The 16473-nt window shown below is 48.4% G+C and overlaps 7 protein-coding genes across 7 annotated transcripts; 3 read left to right on the plus strand and 4 right to left on the minus strand.

The window, feature by feature from the left end:
* Positions 1-87: 87 nt before the first annotated feature.
* FVEG_16172 (hypothetical protein) lies at positions 88-1322 on the plus strand (the record flags this gene model as incomplete). The annotated part of the gene is made up of 2 exons (XM_018905410.1): positions 88-530; positions 578-1322. The coding sequence occupies 2 exons, from the start codon at positions 88-90 to the stop codon at positions 1320-1322; spliced, it is 1188 nt and encodes a 395-aa protein (XP_018753839.1).
* Positions 1323-1480: 158 nt separating this feature from the next.
* Positions 1481-2455, minus strand: FVEG_07706 (hypothetical protein; the record flags this gene model as incomplete). The annotated part of the gene is made up of 1 exon (XM_018896377.1): positions 1481-2455. The coding sequence occupies one exon, from the start codon at positions 2453-2455 to the stop codon at positions 1481-1483; it is 975 nt and encodes a 324-aa protein (XP_018753838.1).
* A 325-nt stretch (positions 2456-2780) lies between these two features.
* On the minus strand, positions 2781-7593 carry FVEG_07705 (serine/threonine protein kinase; the record flags this gene model as incomplete). Its single annotated transcript, XM_018896376.1, has 9 exons — positions 2781-2968; positions 3023-3247; positions 3300-3403; positions 3448-3844; positions 3889-4575; positions 4636-5902; positions 5945-6196; positions 6269-6308; positions 6353-7593. The coding sequence occupies 9 exons, from the start codon at positions 7591-7593 to the stop codon at positions 2781-2783; spliced, it is 4401 nt and encodes a 1466-aa protein (XP_018753837.1).
* Positions 7594-7932: 339 nt separating this feature from the next.
* Positions 7933-9753, plus strand: FVEG_07704 (hypothetical protein; the record flags this gene model as incomplete). The annotated part of the gene is made up of 1 exon (XM_018896375.1): positions 7933-9753. One exon carries the CDS (start codon positions 7933-7935, stop codon positions 9751-9753), a length of 1821 nt encoding a protein of 606 aa, XP_018753836.1.
* A 266-nt stretch (positions 9754-10019) lies between these two features.
* On the plus strand, positions 10020-11393 carry FVEG_07703 (hypothetical protein). The gene has a single exon (XM_018896374.1). It carries the CDS (start codon positions 10026-10028, stop codon positions 11283-11285), a length of 1260 nt encoding a protein of 419 aa, XP_018753835.1. The 5' UTR covers positions 10020-10025; the 3' UTR covers positions 11286-11393.
* A 31-nt stretch (positions 11394-11424) lies between these two features.
* On the minus strand, positions 11425-12923 carry FVEG_07702 (hypothetical protein; the record flags this gene model as incomplete). The annotated part of the gene is made up of 3 exons (XM_018896373.1): positions 11425-11487; positions 11571-12288; positions 12343-12923. 3 exons carry the CDS (start codon positions 12921-12923, stop codon positions 11425-11427), a joined length of 1362 nt encoding a protein of 453 aa, XP_018753834.1.
* Positions 12924-14257: 1334 nt separating this feature from the next.
* FVEG_07701 (hypothetical protein) lies at positions 14258-15469 on the minus strand (the record flags this gene model as incomplete). Its single annotated transcript, XM_018896372.1, has 4 exons — positions 14258-14690; positions 14736-15118; positions 15171-15275; positions 15320-15469. The coding sequence occupies 4 exons, from the start codon at positions 15467-15469 to the stop codon at positions 14258-14260; spliced, it is 1071 nt and encodes a 356-aa protein (XP_018753833.1).
* Positions 15470-16473: the final 1004 nt, after the last annotated feature.

Here is a 16473-nt window from a genome sequence, read left to right on the forward strand (position 1 = left end):
TTTCCTTCTCATACTGTAATTCTCGGGACAAAACTGCGTACCTATTTGACGTTACTCGGCCCCCTTTTGCCCGTATTCGCACTCAGTATGTTTTGGCCAACTCGTTCCACCTTTTTCTTTATCACCTTTGCCACCCTCAAGGCCATCTATGCAATACATGTTGCTCATCGCACCCAAGAAAGACAGACTCTGGATGCACCGGCGGCGGTAACCGAAGCTCCAATGGTGGTGGTTGATCCGTTGAACTTACTCCTTGGATATGGACCGGAGTTGAACCGCCGAGCGCAATCAGATGATTTAGCAATTCGTGTCACAATCGCACCTGATGAGACTTGCGGCTTTATAGACGGCAAAAAGGATTCGGCGGTAACTTGTGATAACAGTCGCGCATGCACTTGGGCTGCTTCTAGTGGTGTTGGCTTAATTGCCTGTGCATCGGATATTTATGTCGCCTGTATCGATTCGTCACAGGCGGTTAATTCGGCAGAATGTAACGATGTATGCCGGAGCAACACATTCAATCTTTTATGGTTAGACTCTCGATATCTAATGCTCCAGAGCTAATTAAACCTCCTAGTACCGATTCGGACCATCCCTACTGCCTCACATATGCCTACCCCGGTAGCATCTTTGACTATCGCTGCGCATCAACCACAGTCGACGACTACGAGCGTGTTTATTTTACATCTGAAGGAAAGAAGCGTGCGGATCTCATAACGACAACTCTCAGTTCTGATTCTTCTGGCACCTCAGAAGGTCTGCAAGAAGTTATCACAGTAACTGTCCAAGAGAAGTCCTCTAGATCCCAAGCTGCGGTCACCATAATCGTCATACCTCAGCTACCGAGTGCCGCAGCAACCTCTCCCAATCCCCCTACCACCGATAACAAATCTATCCCAGTCGGCCCTATCGTAGGCGGCGTCGTTGGTGGTGTTGCCGTTCTTGGGTTGATCGGACTTGGGGCTTTCTATCTAGTTCGACGCCGGAAAAAGAACAAGCATCAGAAAGACATGACAACTAGCGGCCAACCCAACATGACCCACTCCATGGACCAGAATCAACACCCATATCATCCCCCAAATCAAGGGGCTGTTCCACACTACACCGGTGTCAGCATGTTATCCTCTCCGCCACTAGATGCACGTATGTCGATGGTGACAGGTTCAGTTTCTCCGAATGGACAAAGCGTAAATGGAGGAGGGGGTCAATTGTCTCCTCCAACGGTTCAGAACCCTGCCCCCGCTTACGAAATGGCGGGAAGTGAATCTCGTGAGCCCGAGCCAGTCTATGAGATGGCCGGTGATTCATCAAAGAGAAAGTAGTGGTGGGGTTTAGGACACAGAACAGTTCTAAGGTAGCAAGGCCCTTGTAGATAACACATACATATTTCCTAGAACTAGTAAAGCTTGCATCCGCCATCCAATACTAGTCATTCTCCTAGCACGACATACTCTGTATCATCGCTGCTCAGAACCCCAAACTAACATTGAGAGGCAAACGCATCAGCATAGATATCCAAATCACCGACAAAGCCATTCAGTCTCGTTGGTGCCCAGCCAAGTAACTGCTTGGCCCGATCAGACGAGCCCCGTAGACTAGTCCCCATCGCTTCGGCGAACAAATCATCCCCAGGGCCAACCATCTCAAGGCGTCCCTTAAAGCCCCAGTGCGAAGCCAGAGCTGCAAAGATTTCCGACATGCTCTCTTGGCTTGTCACAAGGTCAAAGACAGGATAGACTGAGGTGCTGTTGATGAGGGAAAGTTTCTCTATAGCTTTCTGGAAACCAGTAGCGACATCGTTGACGTGCACAAGCCCGGGCCGAGAGTCAACGCTCAATGGAATCTTGATAGCGTCCAATGATTTATCTCGGGAAGCCTGGAGGAGTGGAAGAATGAATGCTGTCCAGATAGTACTCTCGCCACCGTAGATGAGCGCCGGACGTAGAATAGCCACGTCGAGTATGTCAGATGCTGCAAGGACGGCATTCTCATGTGCGACACGCCATGCAATAAGCGGTGCAGGTGGGGTCGCGGCATCAGGTCCAACGATATCTAGATCATTGACCAGCTTGTCACTCGATCCATGAACCCAAGTTCCCGAACAGTAAATGAACCCAAGCTTAGGTGTATGCGTGAGACCAGCCGCTTTGGCCTTGTTCAAACGCTCTTGTCCGACGGCTTTCACACCAGCAAGAAACTTTGCAGACTCTTGATTTGCGCCAGAGACGTCAACAATGATATCAATGTTGAAGTTGCGGATGGCGTCGAGGTAAGCATCTGGTTTGTTGATGGGGTCGGGGCAGATGATGGGGGAGACTTCGGCGACTGCCAGCGACTTGGCTTTGGCTTCATTGCGAGCGATGCCGTAGACTCGATGCTTGCCGCTGTTGACGAGAACGTTGCAGAGTCTGCTGCCGAGGTAGCCAGTGGCACCGATAATAAGAACTTTAGGCATTGTGGACAGTGGAGATGCTGTTTCTTTGTATGAGGCTGAAGAAGCTCAATTGTGTTCTTACAAGTAATGGAAATACCGCTTGTTGCTAGCGATTATTGTGATGGTTTGCGATTTAATCCTTCTTCCCCTGACTGTTCTTCTCTCTTATACTGTAACAGCTCTATCATCAAACGGATTTTACTATCGGACGTATCAATTGCATTATTCCCAAACAGGTCTCTTTAGGAATAGTGTGCTGAGGCTCTAGCGCTTACAGGACCGGAGATAGACGGACGGCGGCGCTGGCGGGATTAAGAACTACCAAGTCTGGAAATCTGACGCGGAATTAAGCCATCTCAAACCTAGACAAGAACTGCTCCTCAACCTCCCCAAAGAAAACATCCCACAGTGAAGAAAATTGAGCTTTCAGGCTATCGTGTTCTTCCTCAGTCCAAGTTCGGCCCCCTCGGGTCCAGCGCATAGTGTCTTTTGCGTAAGGAATGGGTTGGTCGTAGGTGAGAGTCATGAACGGCCCTATCACACGGATTAACATCAGTACATCAACAACAATGATCAGCATGGGCTTACACAGTCCAGCAGGCAGGCCTAAACTCTCATAGCATCTTGGCTCGGTCTCTGTCATTCTCTTCTCGATCCAGCCGTGGAACTGGCGAAGGCCTTCGACTGCCAAAGACGATATTCGGACTGAATATAATCTGAGTATGAACTTGTCATGTTTCCAGATAAGGTCTACGACTGGAACGCGGATAAGCCTCCCATCCAGACTGGTGGTGGTACCTACCTCGACACATCCTTGTGTGGTTAGATATCAATTTCGAGGGACAATATCATATAGGCAACTCACTGTCAAGGTCGACATCTGGTAGACCTAGCCCAAGTCTCTGCGTCGCGAGCCTCAAGAAAAGGCCGATCTTTTGAAAGTCAGGCGTGTACATGATCAACCGTGCCCTACAGAGGTTAGACGTACGTTCATCATTCTTCTTTGAACTCACGCTACCAAGGACCCTTCCAACTCCCAATTATGCAGCGCTCCATTCTCACGCAAGCACACGTAGCACGCCAACGCAGCTTTCTTAGTCGACCGTGTGGCGACTTTATTGACTTCAGTGTCAAGTGCCGGAAGAGATTTCTCTTTTATACCGAGTAAGGCGTGATCTAGGACCGTGTTGCCGCTCGCTACTGCATTCCAGGGGATTTTCTTGTTGGGAAAGTTCCGTTGTGAGTGGTCTTTAATCATTTGTAAAGCAGTCTTGTTAGACCAGTAAGCTGCTATATGTAAAGAAGTCCGATCTCTGTCATCGGCGACGCGGAAAACATCATCGAAAGCTGGGTACTTCGCTAGGAGCATTCTTGTGATCTGGTGACATGCGAGGTCATACAAGTCCCGAGCTTGGGAAGGTCAGCGGTGTCTTTGCACGTACGTGAGTACTTACATCCTGAAAAGCCTTCGACAGCTGTAACTAATAAGGTCTTCCCCGTAAGCGTAGTTACGTACTCGGGAAGTGGATCAAGATTGAGGAGATACTGGATATGCTCGATGGGTACCAAGCCATCGGCGACAGTGAGTGAGACGAGATAGCCCCCGAATGTCACCCAGCTACCATCTCGATACATCTTGTAGTCATGCTTCAGTGAGTACTTGGCCCGTAGAGCCTCCGCGAGTTTGCGCTCATCATCATAACCTTCAACGAGAAGTTGAGCAAAGACCGTGAGGCCGGAGTTACACTGTTCCTCCAATATCTCTGTCATACTCTTCCCCTGCCTTTGCTCGGGACGAGACTCTTCAAGGGTCTTAAGAAGCTCTGGCAAGATCTTGGGGAAGTAGTGCGCCGCAAAGTGAAGCGCATTTCGCCCTCCTCTTTCCTTGGTGAGAATATTCGCACCTTGTCTGACGAAAGCCCGCACTGCCTCGATATCCCTTCGTTCGATAGCAACGTGAAGAAACAATCTCGGCAGGTTCCACGAAGGATCGTCAATGACAGTATTGGGAAAGACTTTGAGAAAGGCGTCTACAAAGAAACCGGATCCTCTGAACGTGCACATTGTCAGGAAGGGGTCTGTCGGTTGTTTCCTATCAACACGTCGTCGCTCGATCATCACTGAGCGGGCGTCTTCGTCAGCTAGGAGAGAGATAACAGTCTCCAACTTTTCTCTGTACCCTTTACCTCCAACGCACATACAGTAGAAGCGCGTTCTTCTGAAAACAGCACTCAACGCTTGCGCCTTGGCATCGTTGAGTTGACGTCGCGCCGACGATCCAAGAATAGCCACCAAGGCCTCGGAGGCAGCTAACATTTTCCGTAGAAGATCAATGTCAAGCTGCTGAGCCGCATGCGCAATAGAAGTGTTGAAGTTCAAGAATCCATCCCATTCTTGGACCTGTCTCGTCGGATCTGCACCATACTCCAGCAGAAGCTCAGTCGCTACTCCTTGAGAATAGTCCCACGCTGCAAAGGTGGTGTGCAGTGGGGTTGCGCCATTCTTCATAGGGACGTTGATGTCGAGACCTGCTGATAAGGCAATGTCGAATAAGTCCTCACAGTGCTCGCGTTTGGAGAACTGGGTTAGGGAGTGAAGAATGGTAGCGCCGTAGAGAGTCTCTCGAATGGTAGGGTTAGCGCCGTTGTCGATAAGAAGTTTTGCCATGTTGAAGTGGCCGCAGTGGCAACTAAGAAGTAATGGTGCCCAGCCGTGAGTGTTGCCGTGTGCGTTAACATCAGCGCCAAGCTCAATTAGAGCACTCGCCATGACAAGATCGTCCTTACAAGCTGCAATCTGGAGCAGTGTGAAACCATCCTTACTGCAGCATTTGAGACAGTCAAGGCGAGTAACTTCCTCTTTGAACTCCTCTGTTCTTTCTGGATCTATGTTCTTCTTTCCTGCATCCTTGAGGCACGCTAATCGATCAAAGTCGAACACTGAGGTGTCCATGTTCGGCTTATCCTTCAAGAACAAGGGACTGTTGCAATGGAGGAGAAACATATTCGGGAACCTGCGTTCAGCTGCGAGATATGTTTCATACTTCTCTGGCCACTTCTGAGTCCAAGTCCCACCGAGGACCTGATTGGTTGAGAGATGCTTCGGAACTAAATGGTCGAATAGCGTTCCTTGAGCAAGACCGAATGTCTTCGTTCCGTATGACTCAACTTTGCTAAGAAGTTCATCTTTGCTCTCTGGCGGCAAAGGGGTCTCGCAAGCATCAAAGATCCTAAGGATGACAGACAATGCATCAGGGTTCTCCATCATAGCGGCTGTAACAAGGTGGTCTAGACCTTTCTCTATCGACGTCTCGACAAGTTGTCCATTGAGATATGCTCCAGCCAGGTGAAGTGGCGCAGCAGAGTCTTGCACATCACCTGCCTCAACGCTCTCCCTCAAATCTCGAAAGACTTCTTCTTGTGCAACTCTTGGGATGAGTGATACGTTCAAAGTGTGCTCAAATGCAAACTATCTGGTCAGCAGCGCCTCTCGATGCGACACATTACTTACATCTGTAACTTTGGAGATAACTCCATCAAATATCTCCTCCATCCGAGAGATAAAGCCCTCGCTATCCTTAGTCTCCTCATCGGGCTTCCAGTTCTTCTTGAACCTCTTCAGACTAGCTGGTTTGAGGCTATGGTCTTCAAAACATGTTGCAAGCATTTTCTCGAACTCCGGGTTGTTGATCTTGATGGATATGACTTGGTCGTACATTTGTCGGAGTTGGATGAGCATTTCGTCCTGGTCGATTTCATTTGTCTGAGAATCAGTCATGAAGCGTCAGTAGATATTCGTTAGCAACAAAATCCATTAGTAGTTAACTCTTCTTACCACTCCTGAATGTTTATTTTCAAGCGCAGCCAGAGCGCCCCTGGAATGTTAGCATCAGACCATAACCGTGATTGGGCTACATACTTGTATCCATCTGCTGCTGGCCGTAGATCCTTGAACCACTCCAACGGGATGGTTGCTTTTCCTGTATGTAGTTGTTGCATGAGTCCCAGGAAAAGGTAACTCTGTATCGCCGATAATGACACTCTGTCCGAGGCTGAAGATGCGCAAGCTCCTTCGAGGAAAGCATAAACGAACTCTTCCTGTTGTTCCGAAAGAGGCGTTTTCTCTTTAATGTTCCCCATGAGTGTTGCGACTGCTGATCCTGACTGGCCTGGTACTATCTTCTTGATCTCCAACACTTCTTCTTGGCTCAGTGACTCAAAGGGTGTACAGCCGCTCATAAAGATACTGGCAGTAAGTAATCCAAGAGAGTAGATATCCGTCTTATGAAGGTCCTCCAATCTGATAGGTTCTTCAGCGTCAAGTTCAGGTGCCATCCAAGGAAGACTACCGATCCTCGCCTGAAACAACTTCTCGGACTGATAATCATCCAAAATCACCGCATATCCAAAGTCGCAAAGCTTGGCCCGAATAGGCGGAAGACCCGTTTTGTCAAGTAGATCATGTTGGTGTTCATCCAAGCCAGAAGTAAAGATCAGCACATTCGTCGGCTTCAGGTCAGCATGGACGACTCCATGAGCGTGAAGAAACTGGAGCGCGCGACCGATGTTCATGGATATTGCCAATTGGGACTTGAAGTCGGCTTTGTTTGAGGATAGATACTCCGCCAAAGTGCCCTCATCAGCAGCCTCAAGCAAGACCTGTGGCCAAAACCGCCCAACACTGGGCGACTCGCTCCACGAGATGGCCAGCATCGAAACAATAAAGTCACATTGCCGAATCGTCTCATCGGACAGGACTCGTATCTCGTTGATGGCAGCAGCAAGCTGGGGCGAGTCACTGGCGACTCCTTGAGCGGTAACGATCTTCTTGGTCACATATCGTCGGAATTTTTGACTTTTCTTCGCTTTCTGGATCCAATCGCGTACTTCGGGTGTCGCATTAATAAAGTCCTCATCTGCGTCAAGGCTGAGCTCTTCAGCTGATGCAAACACAGCGAATGAAGCACCTGCACCAGCTGAAAGGATGTTCATGCTAGCGATGACGTTGTTCTGGGCGCTGAGGATCGGGACATCGAGTGCGACGGCAACAGCCAAGAATTCAGCTTGGCCTTTGACGGCATATGTCTTATCAGGACGATTAATAAGTTCCGTCGCCGAAAAGGGAGCGGAATATGTCGAAAATGATTGAAAATCGCCCATTTTGACGACAGATAAAACTTGGCGATCAAGCGACGATCTAGGATGCGGGACGGCTTCTTATTTCACGCATGCTTCGGAGCGTGAGGCTGATTTCCTCGCTAGGCTGAAACCAGATTGTAACATATCTCAGCCATGTCCCGGCCTAGACCAATGGACTGCCATACTCTCTCTCATGAGCTTACAAAATCGCTACACGAATTTCAGCTTGGGCCGTAAAAATGAGGGGTTCCGACGCTATTGATTACCTGCATTGGCTTATCAGGGTCTAGATCGCCCATCAAAGCATGAAACCTGCTTCTCTGCGCAACCTCTTCCTTTCAACCCATTCTACACGTCAAAATGTCTGGTCTTGAGATACCAGCCTTTATCATCGGCCTCGGCGGTCTGATTTCTGTTTTTGAGAAGGGGTTTGAAGTATGGCGCGTCATCCGAAGAGCTGAGGATTTTGGGGATGATGTTGCGGATTGGATGTGCAAGTTGGAGATGGAGTTCTTTCGATTCCAGACTTGGTGGACTGCTTTGGAGCACCTTGCGATTTCGAAAAGGTCGTCGCATTCTGTTCTCAGTGTACCGCTTCAGTCATCGCCTTTGCAGGCGACGCTGGACAAGCAGTTCGGCAAGCCCATGATTGATGCCGCAACGAGCGTCTTGAGGTTGCTCGAGAAGATTGAGGGAATACTACAACGAAATGGTGTTTTGGTCGTCATGCAAGCCGAACCGATTATCACAGATCAAGGCGCAGACTTCGTCGAGACTGCAGCAAAATCGCGACAGCGACTCAAGCGATTCGCTAGTGATCTCTTGAAGCATACACCATGGACGACTCGGATTAAGCACAACACCAGCCCATGGAAAGAGGACTCTGACAAAACCGCGCTCGATGATTCCCTAGAGTCCATAATCTACTGGAACAACACTCTTTACAGCATACTGCCCCAGAATATTCGGGACAGTATCCTCGAGCTCGGAATCGCAGGTTACGCTCTGGACTCGACAGAAAACATCAAGGACATCGTCAATTTGTCTAATGATCGAAACGGAAAATTAAGCCAAAGTGCTAAATTGATGGCGATACGGCAGCGCTTCAAAGATGGCGCGGGCTTGAGCGCTGATGTGGATGCTATACTCCAGAAGATGGAGCTCAAAGAGGTCGCATTCGAGGGTCTTGTCGCAGCCGATGTCTTTAAGGGATGTCAATATACGATCTCTCAGTACACATGTCAAAACGGTGATATTTCTCGAGTCCTCATCGAATGGATACCCATTCCAAAAGACTTCGACGCTTATAAGCTGGCCCACAGTCGTATGGCACGTATCTCATATACTCTACAACAAATTGGGACGTTTTCAGCAATACAGCCCTTGCCAGCTCTTGGATTCATTGAGTTTGGGGGTGCAAGATCTTTTGGTCTTGTGTCGACTTTGCCTCGCGGTTTTACATCATCGGCCAAGGTTTATACACTTTACGATATGCTAGCTGGTGGCCAAAAGTCGGCGGCGGGTAGCAAATCAGTTTCACGAGTACAGCATGCGCTTCCAACTCTGAACCAGCGGCTTCAGCTTGCTTCAAATTTAGTGATGGGCTTCCACACTTTTCTCTTGACTCGATGGCATCACGAGCGATTCAATTCTCTGCACATTGCGTTCCTGATAGATGAGACGGACACAAAGTCGAAGGCAATTGACCTTGGTCAACCTATCATTGGAGGCTTCGCAATATCTCGGCCAGATTCGCCGACTGAGCTATCCATCTCAGCGTCAGTTGAAGATGCCGAAATTATTTACCTGCATCCCGACATACGCAAGCGTCTCAAGTCAGGAGCCAAACAGACTGGCAACGAACAGCGCTTCCAGCGAGTCCATGACATTTACGCTGTTGGACTATTACTAGCTGAGATTGGCTACTGGCGACCCATTGCAAAAGTCGCTGAGTCCGGAGCAAAAGGTTCAAAAGCAGACTCCATGTCTCCCGTTCAGTTCAAAGAAGCCGTCATAAAGAAATGTCAATCAGACCTAGCCTTCTTCGCAGGGGAGACTTACAGGGATATCACGCTGCGATGCTTACTGGCCGGTGAGCCCGGCGGTGTTCAGGCAGAAACCGACGCTGCTGGATTGAATAACCTGTATTGGGACGTTGGAATAAATCTGATGACTAGTTAGACGCTTTAGATCAAAAAACCTTTTGACACTGTTTGTCTGTCTGGTTGTGAAGATATTCGGTGGTTGGGGAGGCAGCCGAGTCAAGTCCGACGGATTTGACAGCGAATGCTCTCCACTTACAGGGGCTGAGCTAGGCAGAACGCCCTCCGCCTGCACTAAAATAGGCACACGATGCATGTCTTGGCGGAAGGATTCACTGCGGTGAACTTATAAAAGCGAGGTGAGGATACGATAATCATCAGGAACAGACAAAGATCACAGTACCAATTAGCATGATGCCTTCAGTCAACGTGCCTCCAATGGATTTCACCAACGCTTCATACACGAATCTTCCTTCACCAGCTTCAATCCGTCTACTGTCATTCATCAAAAGACCACGCCAGCTGTCACCTCCTTCAATTTTAGGTGAACCTCTACTAGAATTCATCATAGAAACGTTCGACATTCACGAAGCCCCAGTTTTCGATCTCATCTCTTCAACATGGGGAAATCCAGATAGTGCTGATCCAGGCGATATTGACGAATACGGGCCTATGCATCTCTATCCCGTCACCATCGACGGAAAACTAATGTTTCTCCCGAGAAACATTTATGAAGCTCTCAAAATGGCTCAAAAAGTGAATGATCCCGTTGAAGAGCGCAATGAGATTTTCTTGGAGACAGAGTTGATGACAGCTGTGGAAAATAACCATCGACCCAAGGTTCAGCAGTTGTTGGAGCAAGGTGCTCATATTCATGCGCAGGATTGTTTTGGCAAGACGGCGATACATCATGCAGCACAACTTGGTCATTACGACATCATCAACACCCTTCTTGACTATGGAGCCAGCATGAAAGTAATCGACTCGCATGGTAAAACACCGATGGATTACATCACGTACAGCAAGCCAAAAGATTGGGAGAACATTGAGGATATTGCGTACAAGATGCAAAAGGCGCCAGAGGAGAGAGAACTAGTCCCAGTTCCTGAGGTTATACGAGTCGGGAGACCGATGTGGATTGATGCAATTTGTATCGATCAAAGCAATCCGGAGGAGCGAGCGAATCATGGTCTTTTGATTAAACACATTTACCGCCGTGCCAGTTCTGTCATAGCATGGGCTGGAGTTCAGAACGACGAAACGAAGCTTGCGCCAGAAGCCATATTATCTATCCTTCGAGCTGATGGCAAAGACCCGGATGAGGCTATGTCCGATGATACACCTTCCCCCACAAATCCAGGATGTTCATACATCCCATCGAAGGAGCAAAAGTCGTCTATCATCAGATTACTACAACGATCTTGGTTTGAACGGGAAGAACTTATGCATGAGGTTGCTTTCGGTCGAGCGATCACTGTTTACTGCGGCATGGATGCGATTTCGTTTTCATCCATAATGGAGTTTCTCAGACGGGAGGCATACAGTGGTACCTTTCTGCCTTCCGACCTTCATGTTTGGTCTTTGCTTGGTAGTACGGGTTCTAAGAAGCGACGTTCGCTTGAGTTACGATCAAGAACAAAGAGGATGCGACGATATTCGACTGATGAATGATTTCTGGGTTCGAAGTCTAGTAGGATGAGTTTTCCTACTATTTCCTTGTGTCATGTTTCAGAACTTAGACTGGTCTTGTGAAATTATGAAACTGCTATTTCATCCTCGTCCCCATCCAAAACAAAGTCCATCACCGGTTTTAAACTGAAAACTCGTAAGCAAACGCCGTAGCGTTTGTAGGTGGGTTGACAGAAAGTGTCAGCTATGACTCAAAGTTAGTTCGGCTACTAAACTCGAGGGAAAGGCCCGTATTCAAGGCAGATTTCAAGTAGAGGGGCTGCTCACCGTATTGGCCGAATAAGTATACTTCTTCTCCCCCAAATCAACAGGCCCGTCAACCTTTCCATTCGGCCCAGCCCAGTCGAACCGATAAGTCCGGACCTTTACCGTACCCATCTTAGGAAGTCCTGCTACTTCCAAACCGCTGATTTTGATGTTATACTTTGCTTGAACGGTCCTCGTGCCGGCTATAATCTTAATCTTACGGCCTTGCTTAGTGGCAAAGACATCAAACTTCAAGTCCGACGATGCTTTGGTCACAAGTCTCTGCCCTGCCATGGCCGCATAGTACTTGTAAGCCTGCCATTCACCATTAGGGTAGTAAGTCCCCTCCGAGGTACCGGTAGTGCTGTAAATCAAGTTGCCCATCCAGTTGTGGAGGTCAGATCCGCTACCCCAGTTTGCGCGAAGACCTCTAAGGTTATGACGCTCTAGTTGAGAGAGGTAGTAGACGGAGTTGGCTGGATTTTGCTCATCGCGTGCAGCGTACTCATTGACGTCAATTGGCTTCTCGGGAACGCCATATTGCGCCCGCAAGGTGGTAAAGTCGGGGATAGTGCTGTCCGGCTCACGTTCCCAAGCGCCAATCTGATGCCAGGAGTAAATATCAGGGACTGTCTTGTTACCCGCTACTGATTGAAGCCAGGTATGCCATTTATCATCGGACAGAATGGGAGAATGTGCCATGGCTGGGCCACTGAGAAGAGTTTTGGGAAGTGTTTTTCTAATTCGACCAGTCAGCTCACTGTAAATACGTATGGATCAGTAGTAGACTCACCGAAGTAGTTTGGTCGCGCGATTGTAATACTCAAGAAACTGCGACCACGGGCGATCCCAAAAGATATCAATATCAGGCTCATTCCAAACATCAATCACAAGACCTTCCAGCATATTATGAGCCTTCAAGTCAGACACAAGCTGATTCCAGAATAACTCCATCTCAGTCCAATTGCCATTGTCGCCAGGAAACGGGGAGTTTGAACCCTGCCCGCCATCCGCACCCCAGAGGTCATGAGGCAACAAGATAAAGTCAGCGTTATACTTGCGCGTGGTGCGATAGTTGGATAAGGTTGAGTTGAAGCGGCCGAGGTATCCTTCATAGCCACCTCTGGCCCAACCCAGTGATGGGATTTGGGCGCCACCGCCGCGGTTTGAGTTGAATTTGATGTCAGTTACCAAGAAATCTGGTATGGAGGTGTCGACGCTTGTTCCGTTGTCAGGCCAGCCGTATATGAAGCCTGAACCAAGGGCCTTCGCCGGTCCATGATTTTTGGAGAGGTCGACAGTTGCTGTGCCTTGCTGTGCAGCGACGTTGGTGGTCAGAGCCAGCACCAAAGTGGTGAGGGTAGCGTAGTGCATCGTCGACAAGATATCTGTTCAAGCGCTGACTCGATTTGAAAGCGAACTTCCTAGCCATTTCATCTGATACTACCCGGGGCACGTTGTGAGCTACTTATCATTTCTCTTTCCCGGTTGGCAGTCTTGGCTCTGCCATTACAAGGTACAGAGATCGTATAATCCCCCCGCCGGGATGCAGATCCCCCGCAGGAGCTCCTAAACAGGTAATTTCAGGGTCAGGAACATGAGAACAAACTACCGATTGAATTTGCTCCGGTGGGACAGGCTAAATACAAGTCTGGAAGTATGCTTAAATCTAAGGGGTGATATCTCGGCCTACCCCGGCAACTTTCAACTAGGGACGCTACATCTATTCAAGCTGTACCAGACTATTCATTTGACTCTTTTAGTGCATGCTAACCTTAAACCTGCTTGGCATAAAACATCTAAGATAGAGCTTTTACAGACCGGACGTTGATCGGATTCGAACAGGCTTTGGACAAATTGCAGAGATTTATTAAAAGTTGTTCGGCTAAAGAAGATGGTACATCTCGAGAAAAATCAAGGTTGCCTGCGAAGGTTACATTGCTCTTTGGAGATACCGAGTCAGATGATGTCGGCAATGACTGGGATTCCCCGCATTGCTTTATGCTGTGCATGCGCACCTATTGCAAACCCTGGTCTAAGGACTTGGCATGGCTATTGAACCGGCATGATTGATGAAATCAGAATTGAAGTCAAGTTATCAGTTTACAATTAGTAAAGCATGGCGATATTTCTTGTTGTTATAAACTAGCTTTCTTATTTCCTATAATCACCTCTAGGTGCAGAGGTCATCTTACAAGCGTGTCAAGTTTTGATCGCCCGAAGATATCAGCACTACAGCAATCCGTAGCGGGCACAGCCTTTGACTGTTAAAGAATTCTGAAAGTCGTTATAGGTATGAATGTAATTATTATTTTGTAAATTTAGCATTTAGTATCTGCTGAGCGAAGTAATGAGTTGTGTTTGTGTTTTTTTCCCTGCAATATCCAGTCACTGCAGGGTAACGAGCAGGGATGCCAAGAAGACAAACTAAGGGCGGCTCCTCATCTCTCTAAATCGAGTAGGCTGTTTCATCCGCCTCACTTCTCAACGTTGCTACGGCCTTCTAATGACACTCTAGTAATAAAAATACCAGCTCTCTGTTACATGCGTCTTCGCAAGGAGGTTTTTAAGTCCCAAGTGGGTGCATGGTAGAATGAGAGAGATTCCAGCTGCATGGCGCCGGCTCGCTCTGCACGATTGCGAATTAAAAAATATGGTGAGATGGAAAACATTACATTGCAAGTCTCAGAAATCCGCTATCCTATGATCTATGTTTGCTCGGTCGTCATCACAACACGTGTTTGCTTCAAGATGTACTTCTGACTATCTCCATCATCAATACTCTGCCTAATCTTATCGTCATTGCCATAACCCACTCGTGTTGTCATGCCCGATCGAAAGTCATTCAACTCTAAACTCGCCTTTCGATTATCTGAAACGATCCGGGTATGTTTGTTGCCAGAGACATGAGGTGGGTTCATTCGACTCGAGATTCCGTTGGACCCCGTGTTGCTGGCGTACGTGCTGCGGAACATGGGGAGGTTGAGAAGTGGACGAAGGGCAGGCATTGAGCCGGCGATGATACCGATGCCCTCTTCGACAATAGACCAGAGGCCGATTGCGCCGGTGCTGTACATGAATTCTTCGGGGTTGTTGTAGAGTGTGAGGTAGCCGAGTCGGACGACGGTGGCGCAACTGGCACTACAAGTTGTTAGCTTTACCATTAAGATCTCATGCGTAACTTACAAAGCACCAAGACCAAGCATGACAATAACCGGGAACTTGACCCTATTCTTCATCTGGATATTCCACAGCAAGAGACCAGGAAGAATAGCCAGCGTCCAGTCTACGATAATCGAAACAGCAGAGAAGAAGAACCCAACACTACTGTTGAGTTTTGTGTTACAGTATCCATGCGTCGTTTCTCCCCACAATGTTGTGATCGGATGGCAAACGTTCGCAGTGGCGAGGATGAAGATGATGGCGGTGATGACAGTCATGCAAATGAGTCCCCATAGAGTCCAGACGAACCGACGGCGTGCATCGCAAATTCGGAGCATGGTGACGCAAATGCTGGCTTTGATCGGGACGGAGCAGGCGGAGTAGAAGAATTGGGCGATGAAGAAGAGCTGCGACATGATACGTTAGTAATTATACGACGAGTGCTGGAAAGACAGGTACCTTTGTTCCCATCATAACATCCTTTGCTTCAATAGCATCTCTATGCTGACCTGCTCCGTGGAAACAGCACGTAATAACCAGCGCAGCTGTTACCGTGTACAGAATCTGCCTCGTCAGTCATAGTCTTCAAAGTTCGCCAAAATGCATACCAAACCCCCAAACATCAGCCAATCATCCAAGCCAAGATTATTCTTCCATTTTCGAACTCCCAGCCGCGCGCTGAGAAATATCCACGATAGGATGAGCATCACAATAGTGATCCATAGAAGGGGCACGCCCTCACCGGCTACAGGAGCCATACTGGTGATTCAAGGCGAACGATAGAAAAGGGAAATCGACAAAGAAACAAACAACAAGGCCAGGGACGATTTCGAGATCTGTATCTGCCAGATTTAATATCAAGCGGCATATCCCAAGGTCTCGGAAATTTTGGGCCGGTATCCATACCCCTAGCCCCTCAGGAAAACCTGCATGCAACTCCGTCGTGACATAAACACTCCGACAAGGCCCCACTAGAATATCCGCCTGGACCTGTGCATGACTGCATGTTCAGTTATTTCTCGCGTTCATTTCTGAGGCTCGTTCATTTTTGGATGCCCCAGCAGCCCAGCTAGCGTAACGGTTCAAACATAGGGGGCCAATTAGAGGACGGGTCCCAAGTGATGACGAACTCGAATCAACGGCTGTCTCAAAAGTTTTAGTTCAATATTTGCGGAGCATTTTGGCCGTGAATGGCTCCGAGGCGAAAATATTGGCTACTTTTTCTGGAACGTCCACTTTATCCCCGGGCGGCCCGCACGTCCTAGTGCTCTTTCGTCAGCCTCATATTAGATTGTGTTTTGGTCTGCGGATGATCGACTGGTGTCCGAAGCCAAGAGATAGTCATGTTCAAAGCGTAAACCGATCAAAGATATGCATGTAAAGACATCTCAGGTCTGCATGTTCTCCTCGTATTGATCTGTTACATCAATGCCGATCAGATCCTTCTGCAGAGATCCATTTCCGACAGAACCAACACCCCGGGCGACTTTCTCCGATCATTCCACCAAGAGAACCAGTGGCAAATGAGCATTTCAAAACACGTGATCGCGTACATGCCCAGCAAATATGGATACCCAGCATGGATTGTGAGATCTAGTCCTCGACTAGACTCGGAACTACAGAGCAGAAACAATAGTTTACCCACCAACAGTTAATGCAAGATGAGGAACTCGTACGACTTAGGGGAGTTGCTGCGGATTCCCCGGTTCCACCGAGGACCCTGAATTGGTTTGGACGGAAAGGCCAATGTAACTTTTCGTAT

The sequence above is a fragment of the Fusarium verticillioides genome, chromosome 8 (assembly GCF_000149555.1).
Source record: "Fusarium verticillioides 7600 chromosome 8, whole genome shotgun sequence".
Taxonomy (NCBI): Eukaryota; Fungi; Ascomycota; class Sordariomycetes; order Hypocreales; family Nectriaceae; genus Fusarium; species Fusarium verticillioides.

Coding starts and splice junctions, on each gene's coding strand:
- FVEG_07703 (XM_018896374.1), top strand. CDS start 10,026: ATGATGCCTTCAGTCAACGTGCCTCCAATGGATTTCACCAACGCTTCA.